This window comes from Balearica regulorum, chromosome 2 (assembly GCF_011004875.1).
Source record: "Balearica regulorum gibbericeps isolate bBalReg1 chromosome 2, bBalReg1.pri, whole genome shotgun sequence".
NCBI lineage: Eukaryota > Metazoa > Chordata > Aves > Gruiformes > Gruidae > Balearica > Balearica regulorum.
The window spans coordinates 122336405-122356594 of NC_046185.1; the positions used below are offsets into that span (position 1 = coordinate 122336405).

Here is a 20190-nt window from a genome sequence, read left to right on the forward strand (position 1 = left end):
AGACAGCAGTACTCTAAAAGCTCATATGGTGAAACACAACAGCATGCGTGTCTGGATAGCATCAAGAGAGGAATGCGATGCATACTTGCACAAAAGTATATGAACCAGTTTCTCCATAACATGTGATCCCACAACACATTTGCCCCAGACTTTTATGTCTGGTTTTCTTTAAACAGTCGTTCTGGGGGATTTTGTTGCTGTTTTTTGCTTGAAAGTAAGATATACAGTGTAAATTACCACAATGACTCTCAGTAACAAGAGGAAGAACTAGAAAATGTGTTTTAAAATAAATTCTTCAGTATCTTTTTGCATTGTCAATGTATTATTTTTAAATGCAGATATTTTTTACTCAAAAAACTAAGGCACCAGAAAAAAAAGTTCAAATCTCTACATGTCTATGGGATACATAGTACAGTATCGATCAGAGGAAATCTAAAAAGGTGATGGTAGACATGTGTGTTTGAAGTACCTACCACTGCACCTGAAAACCAGCCAATATTCTTCCTGGGTCCTGCAGGAAGCCTGAAAGTATTAGGTGAGAACTGCCAGGCTTCTGGTTCTTAGTGAAATTCAGACTAACTTTTCACCACTGAATTAATGAAACAATCCTGAAAAACTGGGAAGCAGGCATATATTATTGTAGGGAACACACAAATGCAAGGATAGGAGATGAAGTCCTAAGTGCTGACACACACACTCATATTGAAAGCGACTCCGTATATATTCCAGTTGGCACATTATAACCAAAGGTGACCATATTCACTTGAGCTTAAGGTTCCAGTGGATGACCTAGTTTTGCCTGTCTACAAAATGAAAACAGAGAATGAACAACTAAAATAGAAATGTAGTCCTGTTCCTTTTAATATTATCTAAAAAGTACATGAGATCCATGACCAGCTCCTGGTAACTTCACATCGACATACTAGAGAAAGGCAAAACAAAATATCAGGCATTATATTCAATTGTAATTAGGATTTTGTTTGTTATGGCTGATTACGGAAGACAGTGCTGACCTTAAAAGCGATATTCTAGTATCACACAAAACTGTGAGTTTTTAACTAGAAAAGCCAAAGTATTGTTTACAGGTTCAGTTTGTCCAGAATTACGAGATAATTTTGTCACATATTTTAAAAAGTAACCTCCTATTCTACACAAAAACACAGTATAGAGGAGGTTATGCATCTGCATGTGGAGCACACAAAGAACATGTTCATGTAAAACCATGCACTGCAGTGTAAAAATATCTGAGCTAACAATAAATAGGTGAACCAGTCTCTGCAACTTCATGCTGGTTTTGGGTTTTGCGGGTTTTTTTGGTGGTTTTTTTTTTTTCTCCTCTGATATGTAAGCTAGCTTAGAAATCCTATCTAGCAGGGTCAGCCAGAAATTCCTAAAGAACGCTACCATTGCAAAATCAGCTCTGTAGTACCTCTGTATCTTACTGAAGCTAATCCCATACAATTCTTCATCTCTTGCGATCTCCAGCACTCTCTCTATGGAATCATTTGTTAAAACAGAAATTTTTAGTAGAAAAATCTAGTTCCTTATTTTCCTAAATTGCTTTGGAATGTTTGTTAAGTATATTGTAAAATATACATTATTTATGCAATAAAATGAGAATAGTGTATGGACAGTAAAAATAAGGTAACACTACCATTCTCTCATACATACTTAGTTGTGGACACAATTACTTCAAACATGTTCAGCCTGTTTACAATTTCTGTTCACATTAGAGACAAGTTAACTGTTTATTTGCGATGGTATTTCAGCAATGAAAGAAATTCTAGTGTTGCAACCACAAACACCTCCAGGGGATGACAGAAAGTTTCATAGAGCCCAATGTCCTTTTAAAAGTGACAATATAAACAAAGTATGTTTGCACACACAAGGACAACAGCCATTAGAAGTTGCTACATTCCTAGCCATACCAGGAATTTCAAGCTGTCTGAAAAGGAAGACCATTTGCCTGGTGTAGACTCACACACATCGGTGGGTTGAAAGGACAGATGCATCTGTCCAGCTCTCTCCTCCACTTCTTAAGCAGTGATGGATTAACAGAAAATGAAGCAGCATCTGAAATCTTACAGTTCACAATGCAACGCGTAGGAGTAAACCAGCGCTGTTTTCTATGTAATACCCTGTGCTGCACGCTGCACTGCCAGTGGCTGCTCCACTCCCCACGCAGCCACCCCAGCTCTGCCACCACAACCTGTGCGGTAGAGGTGGAACGGCTTTAGCTAGCTAATCTTAATACAACGTGAACAGGAATTTCAAAACCCTGGGATTTACGTATTTATCCACCTAAAACAAAAGCGGAATCTCCTGAGTTTGTCTTTCCTTCAGGCCACTAACACTTTTCACCGTTCTGCATGTCAGTTGCTCTTACCTGTTGTTTGAGAGCCTCTAGAGATTCAAATTCCAATTTGGCTAGTTTTATCTGGATGTCTCTCGGTTTATCCGGAATTACAAATGCCATGATAAACTTTATTGCTAGTAGCAAGTGCTGGAAAAGAAATAAAAAAGAAAATTATTGTTTGTTAGAGTTTGAAGCATGAAGAGAACAGTGTAATACTATTTCCAAATTTTAGTAATAGAGGTATAAACAATTATTTCTTGTGACATATACAACACAGCATATATAACTATAATCACATTGAGCCTCAGCTACTCTGTATTTTTTCTATTTACAATTATTCATAATTTGAATATAAACACATATAGTTTGACTTATTTTCATAATAATCCTATTTTCACGATGTACTAGAAATTTCTAATTCAATTTTGTATTTGTGATTCAAGATAAAATAATAGCTTTTAAAACATATTATTGGTGCACAGAAATTGTATTATGGCATCCAGCACATACAGTTTCATAGTGAAATTTTTACATATATACACAACACATAAACATAACTACACATACTTAGATCCAATTATAGCAACATACATGCACGCACACATATACGTATGTCATGACACAAATGAAACAAGCACATTGTAAAAAAATATGGACATAGAATTTCTGCATGCTTTAAAATCCCTACATTAGAGAAGTTACTGAAATCTAAAAGCACTCCTGAGAAAGCATCAGAAGAGAACAAAACAAAACAAAATAAGATCTTTAAAGAAGAGGCACACTCATGTACAGAAACTTTCCAGGAAATTGAGAAACATTTCACATATAAGATGCCAAATTAGTCATAATTTATCACAAAAGATTATAATCTCATTTAAGAGAAAACAAGCATGAAGTTCTGTTGAACCTAGTCATTGACTAGTCTTTACATTTCACTTAAACATGCACCATTCCCCTCATCTCCCCCAAAACAAGTGCCAAACTAACAAGTCAGTGTTTTGTTTCTTCATTTATGTCAACTATAATCTAAAGAAGAATCATTAAATCTTGTTTTATCAAGGGCTGAGCCAACAGCATGCTGCATGTTTGCAAGCAGGAGCTTGCTCCCAGCTGAGAAAACCCCGACCAATATAAGGCAACACTTAAATACGTGGGCTTAACTTTAAGCACATGCTTAAGTTCCACTGACATGATGATACTGATAGACATGCTTAAATTTAGATTGCATGTCCAAGCTACTTACCAAATTTCCCTGACTTTTTGTATAAAATGGAACAGATCAGTGCTCCTTTCTGAAATGCATTTTGCTGAACCAGATGATCTTTATGCACTTGAGCATGTGACTAACAACATAACAGACCAAAAACCCCTGAGATTCTGGAATTACGTGAGCAAGAAGCTAGCAAAAACACTACAAACTTTGCAGGAGTGGTAGTGAAGCTCTATAAATAAGCCAATTCCAATAAATAAGCGTTAAAGTAAGAAATCAGATAATAGTAACAAGTAAGAGAACAGAGAGCCATACATGAAGTTATTTTTTAAAATATATTACAGAAAAATAATTAGTAGGTCTAAGAAACAAACTCTTAATGCAAGGAATAATACTTTATTTAAAGAGGTGAAAGGAAGGCTCAAAATTAATGCAAAGTTAATACATCATCAATGAAAACCTGAACACAGATTAAGAGGTTAATGAAGCAATCAGCATGTCCACTGTGTAATGCAATGGGTAATACCGCATTATTAAAAAAAAAATATGTCAACGGTAAAACATTCTCCCACTCAACTTAATAGTGTCTGCTACTAGTGAACTTTTCTTGCAACAAATGATAGCAAACAATATTGGTTTATGCTAGAAATACATAACAATAAAACATGTCTCAGAGCTAGCATTAGAGGAATCTCTTAAATGGAAAAAGGTAAAATGTTGAAGACAGTATTAAAAAAAATAAGACAAACAATACCCCTATGCAGAATAGAGTCATAAGGAATCACAGGTTGAAGGGGAATAACTGATCTACAGATAAATTTTGGTTTGGAAATAGGAAAATAAGGAGATCAAATTCAGAGTAACTCAAAACTAGATAACAGGATTAGGGTAAAATCTTACACTTAAGGCAAATGACTGACAGAACTAGCAGAAACTGAGGGATCTGGACAGGGATATTTATTTGAAAAGTTGCAATGGACATTTCAGTTGAAAAAAAAAAAAGACTCGGCATTACACAATGTAGCTTCTAGCCGCCCACAGTCCTTTTGACTGGGATTCATCTCACTTTGCTAAACAAAAGAAAAAAATACCAGTTTTTAAAATCATATTAAAGAGCAAGAATCAAATTTTGGAACTGTAATTGTTCAGCCATTGCCTCTTCAAGAGCCTTGAAAACATAAGCCAAGCTAGTAACTTTACAGAGAGACTTCAAAATAGCTCCAAATCCAAACAATTTTTAAGAAAATAAATCAAAATCATTTCAGGGAAATGTAAATAATATTTTGGGGGACAGAGACTGACTAAGTCTTTCCCACTTTTGATAGAGGTGAGGAATGAATAGAAGAGACATCTAGGGAAAGCAGAAATAGAACCAACAAAAATGCTGCAGCTAATCCTGGAAAACACTGTATTTTTAAAAATAGATTTAGAAAGGCAACATGTTTTAACTACTTCACCACGTGAAGAATTTTATTGTTGTATCAACGAAGCAGAGCCTTGCAGTTCAGTAGTATTCCAGAGGCGGGTTTTTGGCAATAGGCTGTTACCCATGGCTATTGAAAAATGCCTTTGACACAAACTAGCTGTTTGTCAGAAGAGAAGTCAGTTTTCCAGCTAGCACAACTCATAGGCTGGAAACACAAGGATATAGCCTTAAACACGGAGGCAGAACCTCCGATTTAGAAAGCCTTCAAGCCAGAGAGGGCTTGGAAGTTGGAGTACAGATGGGGAAAGTCACTACTTTTGCTCGCCCCACTGTCATCCTCTTTCCTGACATCCACTACAGGCCACTAAAAAAAAAATTAAAAAAAATGACTGAGTTAGGTACCCCTCAGAATGGCTTATGTTCTTTTCCCTTCCATCAAAACAAAGCTTTATCAGTCATAAAGTGTTCAGAACTGCGTGAGATGTCCCCATGTGCACGACTGTGACCTCAGAAAATATACTGGACTTAAAAGAATGCAAATTCAGTTCAATTCCACCTCCTAACTCCCAGGGAGCCTGGAAAAAAGACATCAGAGCAACAGTCTCCCTTGGATAACTTCTCCAGCTGTTCCTATTTGCAAATTAGGAGTCATATTAATAAAACTGGAAAGGTAACTGGCAGAAATGATGAATGTGTATCGTATGATTCTTGAAGCGTCTTTAGAAGAAAATGTATCTAATCTTATGAAGAGTTTATATTGCATTTTGGAATTGCCATTTGACTAAGGAAACTTTAAGTAGTTATTCAAGAGAAATGGAAGGAGAAAGTAGGGAGATGAGTAGTTGTGTTCATTATGTTGTTCGCATTTCGTACTGATTTCTTAATCTAGTTTTAGTAATATCTGCAGGTCAGATCCACAAAAGAGGAGACATCTGCTTTCAAAAAAGAAATGTCTTACGAGTACAGTATAAATGACCAGACTAGACAGCAAAATTCTCTTTTGTAATATAAAGTTACATTAATACTAGTATGAATATATTATAAAAAGAAAATATGGAAGTTTATCCAAATTTGGTGCACAACTAGTGCAAATATATTTGTCCAATACTAGAATTTCTTCATAGTGTTGTTTTTTTTTTTTCTTTTTTTAATTATTTTTATTTTGGTGGGGTTTTTGTTAAATCAGGTTACAAACCCAGCCATTATTTCTAACTGCAACCATTAAAAAGCGGTGGTGTTTCCAAGAACATGTCCTTCATGATTACAAGAGGACTATTTCACTGTGAGCAAAATAACATTCACACAAGCTGTAAGCTCTCTGATGCCAACAACGAAGTCCCCTCCTATTTTGCTATCTGCCAAGCGGGCACAGAGAGAAACAGCAATGAGTGTCTCCCCCCCGATAAATGCAGAGCCATCAACCTCTCTGTAGTCTTGAGCCAGGTACTTAGAGAGCCAGAAGAACTATTCTGTTCTGAAAAGCCACTGACAAGAGTAGAAGCAGCAGCTGCATTTTGCAGCAGTGGGTCCCCAACCTCGTCTCATCTAAAACATAAAATGCAAATTTGGGTTAAATTCCTGGAATTTTGAACAGCTAATTTGATTTCTATAGTGGTCTTACTGCAGCAATTCATGTCAAAATCTACTCAACTGAATAAAAATTAAAAAAATAAGAACATAAGCAGTAGCTGTGTTGCTGGTTAGCTGACAAAGTGCATGCCAAACGTCAGCTTGGAGAGACTTGATTAACATTTTCTATCAAAAGCTTGGTTTAGAATCAAATATTTATAAAAACTTCCAATTAAAATGAGAAATCTGGACCTAGTCCAGCCTAGAAGTGGTAGATACTATGAACCAAGATGGTCACTGGTTACTAACTCTGTGTAGGTCAGGAACCCTACGCCAAAGTCAACACCTGAGAACAGCACATCACTTTGAACCTCTATTCTCTATTGGTATATGCAAAATGCCTTTGCAAATGTAAAATGTAAGATCATGCTGCTGTCAGAGCAGAAGGCAGGGAGATCATTAGGTTCTTTGCTAGGACTCGAGATCACAGTATTCTGACATTAAACTAAGCCAAGAGCAGACCAAAAAAAAAAAAAAAAAAAAAATCATCGCTGTCTTACCGTGGCAATGGTTTTTAGCTTTGAGAGTCTTGCATCTTTTTGAGAGTAGAAAAAAGATGGGAGGAAAGTGAAAAATAACTCTGTCAAGGGAGCTATATAAGCAAAGAAAAATTTCCATAAAGCTCAGGAAGTTCAATTAAATGAAATTGTCTTTAATAGACAGCAATAAAATAAATTTATGAGCAAATATTTCTGCAATATACATAAAAACAAAGCACAACTAAACTTTCCTTCCCACTTTCAGACTGAACTGGCTTCGATACAGAGTCTTGCTAATGGAGCAGAATCATCACAGATGAGGGACTTTAAAAAGGTTCGTTCTTCTAAAACGTCATATCCCATGTATTATTATGGAATTTTTGTAAAATGGGAACAGAATCTGCCTTAGTAAAAACCTCTGATATTCCTTTTGAAAAGGAATGTCCAAAATCCTTGGGGGGAGGGGAATGATAAAAAAAGTTGTTATTTCACATTGGTCCTATTTCAAGGCTTCTTCACATCTCCCATTCAGCTCAACACTTTGTCTTCTCTTCATACAGACATGCACACACTTACAGTCCAGACGCCTCCCGCAATCTGCACAACACTCCATCTACTCCATTTTTCCCCAAACCAGCATAACCCATCTCTCCCTCATTTCAGCCAGAACAAGCTTTCTCCTCCTCCCCACCAAAACTCCAGGGAAACACTAGGACCAGAGCACAGCCTTCCCACCTCGGATTTAATGCCTCTTGCCACCCCAGCACAGCAAAGTCTGTCTCTGCTCTCAACTGGAATATGCTCAGTACAGGTGAAACGTTCATGCATTTACACCTGCTGCGCTCCCGTAAGTCTCTACAAAGCACATAAACTAAAGATGTTTCAGAAGTGTCTATCTTTGCCAAGTTTGGGCAGTTTTCTCTTAGGAGCATCACAAAGCACATTCTTGAGATCAGAGTAAGCCTTCAGTCAACCTTTGCATTGCTACTTCAGAGCACCGATACAATGCGTCTTCTCAACCCAAGAGTAATCTTATTTTTATATAATTATAAATATTCTGTATTCATGCTATTTTTATATTTATATATTTTCTCCTTTCTTAAAAGGAGGAAGGCATTTATGTAAAAATGCAAGAACTCCAAACTGAAAAACCTCGATCCAGCAGGGAGAGTTTCAGCCTTGCCCCATTAAAATGTGGCTGCGATAGATGCAACTAAGCAGAAGCTTATTATAAAACGTGTCAGAAAGCGTAAGCAGAGACGGCATTATCCGGTCCATTTATAATTTGGAACAGAACGTCCGTTTCTTCCTCTTAGATAATGAAGACACACACACAAACCCGCAAAGGCTGCCCAAGGAAAACTGGTAGCCACATTTCTGACAGAACATCTCGCAGACTGCCAGAAGGGTAAGAGCAGATCTGAAATCTCTTATTGACCGTACCAGCACGACTGTGAAATCTAGTCCTGCTCGGAGAATATAACCTTATGTTTAGTTTTAAGCATATCTATAAATATGTTCAGAAAAACATTTAAGCCTGGGCTTAAAAGTAGATTAAAAAATAGTGCCCAGGTCATTTGCAGAATCTGGGTCTTAAAATTCAACTTGTGAATCAGAATACATATTTTCTTTTCCTGGGGGCGGCAGGACGTGACATGTACTAAATTCACCTGTCTGAAGAGATGAATGTCGGCTTGCACAGTCTCCTTACATTTACACTTCTGAAATGGTTTTAATTAGTGCATAAATCCTGGTCTCCATTTTTATTACAAAACCTCACAAGTAGAAATCCACGCTTTAAAAGATACCAGGCTTAATGTGCAGTTTTGAGACATATTTCAATCATGAAAACAAGTATCAAGCTACAGCATGAGAACTGAGGTTTGTTGTCACTGTTACACATACATTAGCAGCACCGGCCTCTAGTAGCACTGATACACCTCGCTTCCCAGTTAAGTCTTGGCCTTATGCCTCAAAACTGTTGAATTGGTTTCTTTCAGAAGTACATTTATTCTAAATACTACAATTGCATCATATAACTATCACTATTAAAAAAAGCCACTCCAGACCAGCACTCCTGAGCAAGAGATTAATATGTAAGACAACATGAAAGCTTAAAAAAAAAAAAGAAAAAAAAGTAAAGATAAATCTTTAAGGAAGCAGATTCTCTGTTCATATTTCCAGGAAGTAACTGCAAACGCAATGGGTTAAGCAAAGCAAAAAATAAAGTAAAATATTGCAAACATCATCTCCTAGTGAGGGAGCTGGTCTCTTCTGCCCTTACATATTTTTGTACTCTCCTCCTGTTTTCAAAAAAGCTCTACAAGATCAGTTGGAAAGCAAAGCAAGCCAGTACTACTGAAACTCAGTCCTGCTTTTGGAAAGCCTTAGGAAGTATTTAAACCAGATACAACCCTAAACATAAGTCATCAGTTAAATCTACAATCTGTTAAACAACTAAACATCCTACCAATGCACATGCTAATAGAGTTGAAAGCACAAGAAATCTGATCAATTGCAGTGTCGTGACAATTTTTTCGTCTTACAGCACCATTATGCTTTCTAGTAATTCAATATTTTTAAAAAACAAATTTTCTAACTATTTATAAATTATTTCTTACTAATGTTTAAACCACAGCTGTTATACATCATATTCTATCACTAATGAACTGAAGCAGTATCTGGTTTTATTAGTCTTTTTGAAAAGATGTAGATGCCCAACTGTCCTCCATAATTTTCTCCAACAATAGCAAGTAAGATGAGAGACAGCCCAGAAATCTATAGAAATTTTGTCACTGGCTTATTTGATGCTGCAAAAAAAGCCACTAGTTCTTTATTTCTCAGCATTTACATGTCTGTTTAAGCCATTTTAGAGATCTTTTATACAAGTATTTTTAAGCCTACTTTCAGATTACTTTTTCAGGACTTTCTCTGAATTGTTTAAGTACTTTTTGAGATGTTAAAGCATGAAAAAGAGGGGCAAGGGTTGGTAAGGTAGAGTGGTTTATTTACATACCCAAGGAACGCTCTCCCCTTTCTCCAGACAAATTGCCATTCTTGGGCCTATCACATGAAATTAAACATTGAGCAGGTTCTAGAAACACCTGCTGAAACAAAAAAATCTAAATTAAAGAACTTCTGATATCAATCTTGTACACAGACTTCTGACTGCAGCTTGGGAAAAAACAGTTACCCTAATAATCTTGTTTTATAAACACAGCATATTCTGGGACCCAAAATATTTTATGATACAGCACACTTGCAAAATTGTCTCTATAAAAGTCTCTATAAAAACTCAACATACACCAAAGAGCCTTTCAGAAATGTTCTAAGACGTGATTTTTCTCACATTTGTTTCATCCTGCAGTCAATTCAAAAGACATGAAAAAAAGCACTGTAGGTGTAAATTTGCCTTGGAGCTTCTAAGTATTTGCTAATGGTTCATTTTGCAGTAACCCAACAGTCTCGAAAGCAGCATGATAATGCACCCATCTCTATGTTACCATTTGATAATCCTGAAATGTTTTGGCACAACTCTTATCTCAATTTATGGCTAGTGTTTAATAGGAACTGGGATAAGAGTTGCCAAAAGCCAAATTAGCTAATGCTGAATGTAATGAACAGTAGAGCTTTGATCATGCTTTGAAATAAATTGTAAGTGAAAAGTGGGAAGAAGGATGCCCATGGAATTAAAATTGACAGCATGATTAATACCAAGCCATAAGAAGTGCCTCTTAGCTGATTGCTGACATTACATATTGGCTCCCATTCTGACAGGTATAGTTTATTGTCAAAATGCCCTAGTGTTCCACAACAAGGATGGAAAAAAAGTTTGCTATTTTCTTTTAATCTACAAAACTTGTACTTCTTTCCACCTTTAAGCTATACATTTTCTCAATGAAAAAAAGATGCAAGTAAATTACAGCACATATTATTGCAACTATGCATTGTAAGGAATCCCATTTGTCAGGACTCAGAAATTCCTCCTTGGTTACATGACTGGATGACCTGGGATTAATAAGGAGATACGAAGCATTGTTTCTGCCAGGGTTTTGAAACCACTCCAATTCGGTTCAGCAACAAACAGAAATTATCACCTACTGTAGCCATCACAGATTTTGAGAACTCTTTGCTTCTGCCTCAACCAAACTGGACAGGTATAAAACTCCCAGTTGAGTTTTGGACAGACTCAGCAAAGGTACAAAATGTACACACATGAAAGTAAACCCACCATACTTCAATAAGCCTTACAAATGTTTTTCCAAAAACTGTATGTTCGTTCTGGAGACTGTGAGACAACTAGACTCGTCAATCTGACATTTTTCTTCAGTTTATGCTAGGAAAAGGTGATGTTGCATCTATATTAGAATTTAAACTATTTTAAACATTGAAATTGATGGGTTTGTCTGTTGCCTTAACAGCAAGACAAAAAGTAACCGGGGTTTACTTTTAAGTGTGAAGTCTCAGCCAGTTATTCTTGAAAGATATACACCTCAGGTTTTTACCTTTAACTGTGAATAACAAGTTATCCGACTCTGTATTTACAGATAGTTGCTTATTTCTCCTGCAACTACCTGGCTTTACATGCAACTGTCTTAGGAGCTTTCAAAATTGATACACAAGAACATTATTCCTACTGAAAAAAAATAAATCTGTTCACTTCACAACACCAAGATAAGTAAAGAACTGTATCTGAATAAACACATTTAAAACAAAACAGAGTATTTCACCACATTGCAAATGCATCTTCACTGAATGATTCAAAATTTTAGTGTAATGCACAGCTTGCTTCTGTGTATTCATCCTGTCGTAAGTGGCATGCTTTACTTCTGTTTGAAGCTGCAAGTAAATACTGTAGGACACGGCACATTTTTTTCATCTGGACCAGGTGGTGAATCATGCAATGTTAAATAATGAACAAAATGTCACAGCCATGACTCAGAAAAACAACAGCATTGCGATATATCACCAAATAAGCTACAGATTAATTGTTGTCTCTATTCCCGTGCAACTTTAATCAAAACAAATTAATTGAAATGGGTACAATAAAACTAGCTAATCTGAAATAATTCTGTAGGGAAAAGTTAAATTAAAGATTTTCATACTGGAAATTCATCATCTGGATTTTTTTCTGTAAAAACTAGGGGTGGTTTTTTTTCATCAGAACAATGCAAAGTCAAATAATCCCTTGCTTTTCAATAAAGGTCAGAAGAAAAGCTTTCCATTCAGCTGGAGTATTTTAATTAAACATTGCAGCAGGTGTTTGAATATGCTGCCAACTCCTGAAAAGCTTGCATAAAAACTGTATCTTTAAAAACAAAACAAAAAAAAAGACAAAAGACCTGTACATCCTCAAGGCCTCTTTATCTGTCTTTTCTGTGACTGGGTATTCACAAAATTACATATGATCTTCTCTGTTTTGGAACACCAGTACCTGCCCTTGCTATAAAAAGAGTTCTTCATCAAAGCTGCTGGAAGCTAGCCATGCAATTCTCACATCAACTTTTACGGCCATGGCCCATCTGTGCAACAGAGCACAGCCCAGATTTTAGCCTTAGCTGCTGACCTCCTTCAACTTGCTGGGAATACAACTGGTCTGTTCAAGCTGACAAAAAGAGAATCTTTAACTGTGAGCCAAATTAACTTTTGAGACAAAATACTGCAGTTAATGCAGATGCCTTTGTAGGCCATACGCATGCAACTGAGTTTTTCAGCAGTCAGGTAACTCCCAGCTTTAGCTCTCCGTGCACTCACATAAAATCAGGCTATGTAACACTTCCATAACTGCTTATGTTCTTAAGGAATGCAAAGTCCATCGTAAAGGTGCAGACTCCAGAAGAGAAGTGGGAGGAAAGAGAGTGGAAGAGAGGAAGAACAAGCTGTGTTCTCCACACTGGCAGTAAGTGAAAGGTACCAAAAATCATTCTAATCAGCTGAGAATGCGAGTCAGAACATGAATCCCAACGTAAAGACTAGAAAGCAGTAACACTCCTATACATTGGGGGACACACAGCTGCATCAGTGCAGTTCTGTTCTTCAAAACTAGACTTCTATCAGCATAATCCAATGTTTAACGCTTGACAAATTCAGTGGGCATCTGGGACATCTCAAAAAACATCACACGCCTGAATCAGGAAGAGGTTCTCAATTTAATTCTGATGTATAAGGAGAAAGGAATACCAGCAAAAATTACAACAGAGCAACAAAGACTGTTACTCACTTATTCACTAAGGTTTTTTTCCCAAGACTTGGTTGTTTGGCCTTTGGAACCACAAGCAGAACAGAAAACCAGCAGTTTAATCTCAGTGGCGTAACAGCTTTGGCAACATGCAGTAAGCGCAACTTATCTCCCTACAAATAGCAAGGCTGAAAATAAAACCAAAACCCACTACTTACAGATTCAATTAGAATTTTAAGACCATTTGGGAGTCAACTTGCAGCAAGGGCTCAGCATCACTTTGTTGCTATGAAACATTATCACAAAGGAATAATCAGCCATAAAAACCTGCAGCTGACTCATTCTCTGGCTGAAGTGATCTCAGCTGAGAAGGCCACTTTCAATTTTAAATGAATTAAGTAGCAATTCTGAACATGGCTCTGAAAGATGCCTCAAGCATCTCAAGTGGGCAATGCTGAGACATCAGGCAAGATCTTGGACCAGTGACTAAATCTGAACGGGTTCTTGAGTGACTATAATATAACATGCAAGCAGAGACAGGTGGGAAGCTGAGACTTTTCACACATGAATCTCAACAGAGCTGACCAGTGCTATCATGGTGTGTTGGTTTTGCGTGGCAAGGTTTTGGTACCAGGGGGGCTACCAAATCTGAAAACTCCAGGGACAGACAGAGGAAATCATCTGTACCTGTGACTGGTCTGCTGCTCATAATTAATAGGGGTAAAATGGTACCAAAAATAACTGTTTGTCTCAGCTTCAAAACTCAGTCTGGGAATGAGAAACCTGTGCAGAGGCATTACCTCACTACAGGAGTAACATCTCAGAGTAGTGATTTGGCCCTGCTGTGAACCACAAGAATTGCATTACAGAACTACGTATCCTGCAGACCTCAAGTCTTGAACCAGTCCTGGGTCTGCATAGATGGCCAATGAAAAGCAGGTATTTCTTTCATGAATCTGGGAACCATTTGTTTTTATTCATTTTCCTTATGACCAGACTGAAAAGTCATTCTCTTTCTTCTTTGAGTTAAGGAAATGCTGAAAACTATTCTACAGTGCCTTTCCTTCAGCTTCTAGATGAAGCAAAAAATGCTGCTCCTTTTTGTGGGTAAGGAGATTTCTTCAGGAAAAATGAGAGAAGCATACGGAGAAAGTCGAAACGATGCAAATGTGCAGGACTGAGCAAGCCTGGCACACAAGGGCAAGGCTGTTGCTGCAAACAGAGCACGTCTTGGAATCGGCTGCGATACACCACCGCTCTGTCAGCTTCACTGCCCCCGAACGGCAGCACCACCCAGCTCGCCATCCTCGAGACCCGCTGTCTCCTGGGGTGCAGAGGCAGGTGATTGCCTCTAAAAATAGGCAGTCCTGATAAATTAACGCAATTTCTGTCTTAAAAAGAGACACGTTTAGAAAAGTGAGATTACTGAAGATCACAGTCTTTCAAATCTTTTATCCAAACACAGACTCCCTCAACAGTCACATGAATCTTAACTAGAAACAAACTAATAGCAGAGTGAACAGGCAAAACAAACAAAATTTTCAGGGTTGCCTATGTTACTTTGCTGTGACCTTGCCTTTTTCCCTTGGAAGTCCTTTAAGACCTGTTACCTGAGAGAAGAAATTCCTAAAACCTCTTGGCCTAGATTTTATCTTTTTTTTTTTTCTTTTTTATATCCTCGACCAAGTGTTCTTTGGTAATTCAAACACACACATCCTTTTGTATGAAAGAAATATTCCCCATATACTCAAAAAGGTTAAAAAAAATACAACGGGAGAACTTGTCCCGGAATGTTTGAGAGATCTGGCAGTATTTGAAGTTATGTGGGTTTTTGTGACATAACAATTAAAGGATTATCTTCTAACGTAGTAAGTTGTCGCACAAAAATCCTGAAAGGTTGAAGTCATGTCAGGTAACAGGCTCATAAATCAGTTTTGCTACATCACACACTTTTCCTAACATTTCATCTAACATTTTTACTGGCAGAAGAAATATCAGTACATCTCATACACAGGAAAAAATTTCTCAGTCAAACAATATTCAAAACTAAGACCTTCCAACATGACATAAAAGTAATATGAGAAAAAAAAAACATGGAGTACATTTTTCTTTTAGCCCAGAAGAACATTACCTTTCTTTGATAGTACTGAATGGTTCTGGGTTTGACTATATGACTTTGGTATATATAGCAATTTAAAATCCATTTCTATGATGAATCATTTTAGCAACACAGATACCTAGCACTCTCAAGCCTGAAACAATGTCTTCACTAGTCAGCAGACATATACAGTGAAGTTATATTGTTTTGCTCACTTCCAATGGGAACAAGCATATTGCCCTATCACCTCAAATCTGAAAAGTATCTGGATCCTTTTCAAAATTTGCAGGGATGATAAACAAACCAGAGAAGTACCAAATGTTGGACTCCTGATTGGTTTGTTTTGCATGTTCATGCAGGCATGCTTTTTTTTTTTAATTGTCTATCTGATCTTTTCAAATCAGTTATCACATTTTAAACACTGTATCATTAAACACATTACACATATGTTATCACCGTATTTTATCCTGGCTCAGGTTTTTTAGAAATTTGGAGGGTTTCCATTGTTGTTTTGCGGGGAAGGGACTTGTTTTAAGTAACTTTGCATCTTTCCATGTTACATTTACTTATTTTTACCTAACTTCTCTCACATAGCTAAGAAGTGTTAGGTAATACGGTTCAAAGCAGAAACATTTGGGGACCACTGACACTCAAGATTCTTCTGAAGATGTAAGCCAGTCTTTAGCATCATTATTCTTCCAAGGTGAACACATAGACTTTGAAATCAGGTAAATTGTGAGAGTTTGTCAACTTGGGTTGCCAAAAACAAATACAAAATATGCTTTAGAATTCTAAGATCCGATTTCTAAAGGAAAGAATGTCATTACAGAAAGGTTTGCTTAATGTTATTGCTATAATACCAAAGGAGATACAAGAGGTTAGTTTTACAAAACAAAAAAGACACAGTAGCATTGATCAGAGAGGTGCTTTGTTACCCTGGTCTGTCAGAGGTTTGATTCCTTGATCTCATTAAGGACATGCTTGGTTGTTAGTAGAGGTAAATCTTTCTGACAACGCTTTGCTTTTGAGGGACACAAATTTCATTTATTATGGCTGGGTTAAAAGTTCGCCTCTCTTTCCCTTCTTTTTATTCCCCATCATGCCAGCAATCTTATCTTCACATGGCCTATTCAATTTTTTTGTCCTTTGATTATTTTTTTTAAGCTTAAATATATGCAGCTGACCTTTATTTTAAATTCTCCTTCATATTTTAGAATATTGTCAAAATTGTTATCTCTAGGTGAACTTGCTGCTGCACAGTAAAACTTGTCTTTTGTGCACTGTCAGCAACTGGATATGCTTAATAGGATGAATTACTGCATTCTCTGATGAATCTGTAACTTGCACAGCCAGTTTTCAACATACTGCCTTTAAAAACGCACTCTAATGACTTTTGTTGCGGACCAAAGCTCCTAAGGTGCTATGCCTCTGGAGCCCTCAACTCTTGTTCTCTGTGCCTGAAGTTACAGTGAGAATATAGCCATTCACGTAATTAACGTGACACTACTGTGTAATTCAAAAGACTGATGCACAAGACCACTCATTTGCATCCAACACAGCAATCCTGGCCCATTCCAAATAGGAGATAGTAATGTTTTAGCATCTAGGATTACTACAAGGATTATAAAGATTCAACCATTAAAGAATTTCTATAAATAGGAAACCTAGGGTGATGGCTTATGTTTTATTTTCAACTGTTGTGTGTGTCTTCTCTTTCTAGATATTTGCACAACAGCAGCATTTTTAAAAAAGTTCATTCAAAACCATACCATTTTCTGAACATACAATGCTGCTTGGAGCATTACACATACATCTGTTTTTCAGAACGCATACCTGTATTCCTTCTCTTCATTTAAGAGACAAGACATACAACCATTATTTCCTTCAAATCTAATACATATTTTCTTTACACACAACACTTATATATGCTTTCTGAAAGTAAGTTTGGTTAGACTGTGTCAATGGGAGAAAACTGGTATTAAGATCAAGGATTACTTGCTTTTTTCCATAAGGCGATGTGTTGCAAAATCTGATTTTGCCAATAAAAACTTCCAAGTAAATATGAATTATTAAAAATCATGATGTTGATCAAAGCTTTGGGCTTGTTTTAATGTTTGTTCTTTTCCCGCGCTATGAGACTATGTTCAATAGCTTCACAACCACCAGGTTAGAAATGCCAACCAGGTCTGCTCTCTGAAATGCACAGCTTGTTACCCTCAATCAATAATAGGTCTAGGACAGATGACTGCACAAACTGCTTTACCTCTGTAGTGCATCATATTTCTTCCTTTTATGCAATTTAGATGTTTTCCAGTGGACAACCTATTCCTCAATTAAATTTTCTGACAATTTTCTAAATAAAAGATGTTCTTTACATGAAGTTACTTTATGAATTATTCTTTTAAATATTCACCTGCAAAGAAAAGTAATCCCTTGTATCTGAAAGTACTTACGACCGAGCAATACTCCATTACAAAAACAAGGGGTTTTTTTAAATAAACTAAAAGCATTTTCAAGAATACTAGCTTTGGTTTTATCTTGAATGATTACCAACACTGTTTCCACTCATGAGGGGGTAGACTTGCATTCCCTTGCTCACTAACTCTACGTAAGCTTAAGTAGTGCAAATAGACTTTGCTGCTAATAGTCCATCAGCAGAGCATTCCCTCTGTGCAGAAGGAAGCCAGCTGAGAGCAGCAGACTTCCCACCAAGCATACGAAACTCTGCAGGGGTGGGTGATGTGCTGTATGAAGATGGGTAGGAGCATAATGCAGCATGACTGACACAGAATTCCTAATCTGCTTCTGGGCAAGGCCATTTTAAATCCGTCCAGCTAGATACCTGCGTGTTCCTCGGTCCCACACACTGCACTTACAACGATGACTCAGACCAAGAGCTGGTGCTCCAAAGACCACAGTTTTGATCAATCACAAAGCCATTAACTGTCAACTCCAAACAAGCAAGGCAGCATAGATTTACCATTAGAAAAGAAGGATTAGTGCTGAATGGTTAAACACAAGTTCATCTTGGTGGCTCCTTTTTTAAAACTTTAATAGCAATCTTTCTTTTTTCCCCAGCAAAACTCATTTAACTATGAAGTTCACAAGACAAAAAAAACTCTTGTATGCCACCTCTCTGTTCATGCTCTGAGCACAGAGGCAGAACAAGACTAAAAGTGGAACACATGTTCCAAATATTATCAAGGTGGGACAATAACTTCGGAAATTAAAAATGAAAGGCAGTCCCCTATGACCACATGCCTCAGCACATGAGTTTGGAGATCATATGCTGAAAAGCAGCTTCTGAGAAAGCATCAGCATGCTGTATTTTTGTTGGCACAACCAGCAGTGCTCTAGTTCTGAAAATCAGGTCAATGCTACTTTCGTACCTACATACAGATGCTTGAAATCAGATAACCTGGATTTTAAAAGTTCTGTCTTACTATATAATATTTACAGTTTGACCAAGTATTTGGGTCACTGAAACAGACAAGCACTATAAATAATTATCCTGAAATTAAAGGCTAAACATGCGAAGTTGGATCAATACTTTTGTTGTTGTTGAGCAGAAGGAAATAAAAATCATGTATGAGATTTTCTTTCATCTAACTTTAGTTATCTAAGAAATCGAGTGTAGCCAAAGCTAGCAGACTACACATCCCCAGATGGCAAATCATTCCATTCCAAACAGAGGTAGGAATGACTCTCTGCAGGAGCCTGTACATCCCCCTTGCCCATACAGTAGCTTAGCAACCCGCTTCAGGCAGATATTAGCTTTCATATAGTTAAAGGTTAGGGGAGAGTTGTGTTTTCCAACTTATATAAATTTAAGAGTCAATGCCATAAAAATCTCACCAGTTGAATTCAGCAGGAAATAAGCACAACAGTGTTTCAGTAGAAGAAATATTCCAAAACCTTTTTATAATACTGTATTTCTGCTGAACAGTCACTTTAAAACATAAAAAAAAAGTCCAAGTGTAACTTATGCAATATGAAATATGAGGTACAGTTTCTAGTTTGTTGTGATTACTGAAGCTAACTACTAAATAGTTAGATTGTTTAGGCTGCAAAGTGTTGTACTTAATAGGTTTATTCACATGCAATGGGTGTAGACAGAGGTCTCATTTAAAACAGATCTCTCTGGGACTTCCATATAGCATTAATACTAATGTGTTCAATGTTTTAATAAGACTGCAGAAAACCTTGAACCCGTATACACAAATGGAGAATATTAGAGAAAATTTTGTGAACTATTTTTGTATAGATAAATAATGTTGAGACTACGATACTGGGGAATATTTTAGAAAAGGTCCTCATACATATTTTGATGTGTTCAGTCTCAATCATTTTAAAATTACTGTATTCTGATTAAAGATCACTGGATTATCAGGAGATAAACCTTCTCCTTAATTTCGGACTTCTGCTGGGGAAAAAAAATAAATCACGCAAAACTGGATCTTCACTAACTCAGACATTGTTCTCAATAATACTAAATACATAAAGAAAAAATTAACTTTAAAGATACAAACAGCTTTTTTGTTGGGTTTTTTTTTGTTTTTTGCAGAAAGTGCTAATTCCAATCTTTACACAGCTGATGAAGTCTCCAGATGAGAGAGAAAAAAAAGTGTTGTTTATCAGTCAGTGAATACAGGCAGTCCAGCAGAATGTACTGAAAATTCCAGTGAAGAGTTCCTTAAACCTGAATAAAGCACTAGGTCATAGGATATAGGATGCTATTCCACAGAAGGTGGATGGTGAAGTCTAGCAAACCACCCCCTCTTAGGAATGAAAAGATAGCGAACAGCATCAGGAAG

The 20190-nt window shown here is 36.9% G+C and overlaps 1 protein-coding gene across 4 annotated transcripts in view; it reads right to left on the reverse strand.

Moving 5' to 3' along the window:
• ANO10 (anoctamin 10) overlaps window positions 1-20190 on the reverse strand; it is a 126461-nt gene that overhangs the window by 40010 nt on the left and 66261 nt on the right. For all 4 annotated transcript variants that reach the window (XM_075745716.1, XM_075745715.1, XM_075745713.1 and 1 more), the window contains one exon: window positions 2387-2503. In XM_075745716.1, the coding sequence (XP_075601831.1) occupies window positions 2387-2503 (117 nt within the window). The remainder of the gene's footprint in view (window positions 1-2386; window positions 2504-20190) is intronic.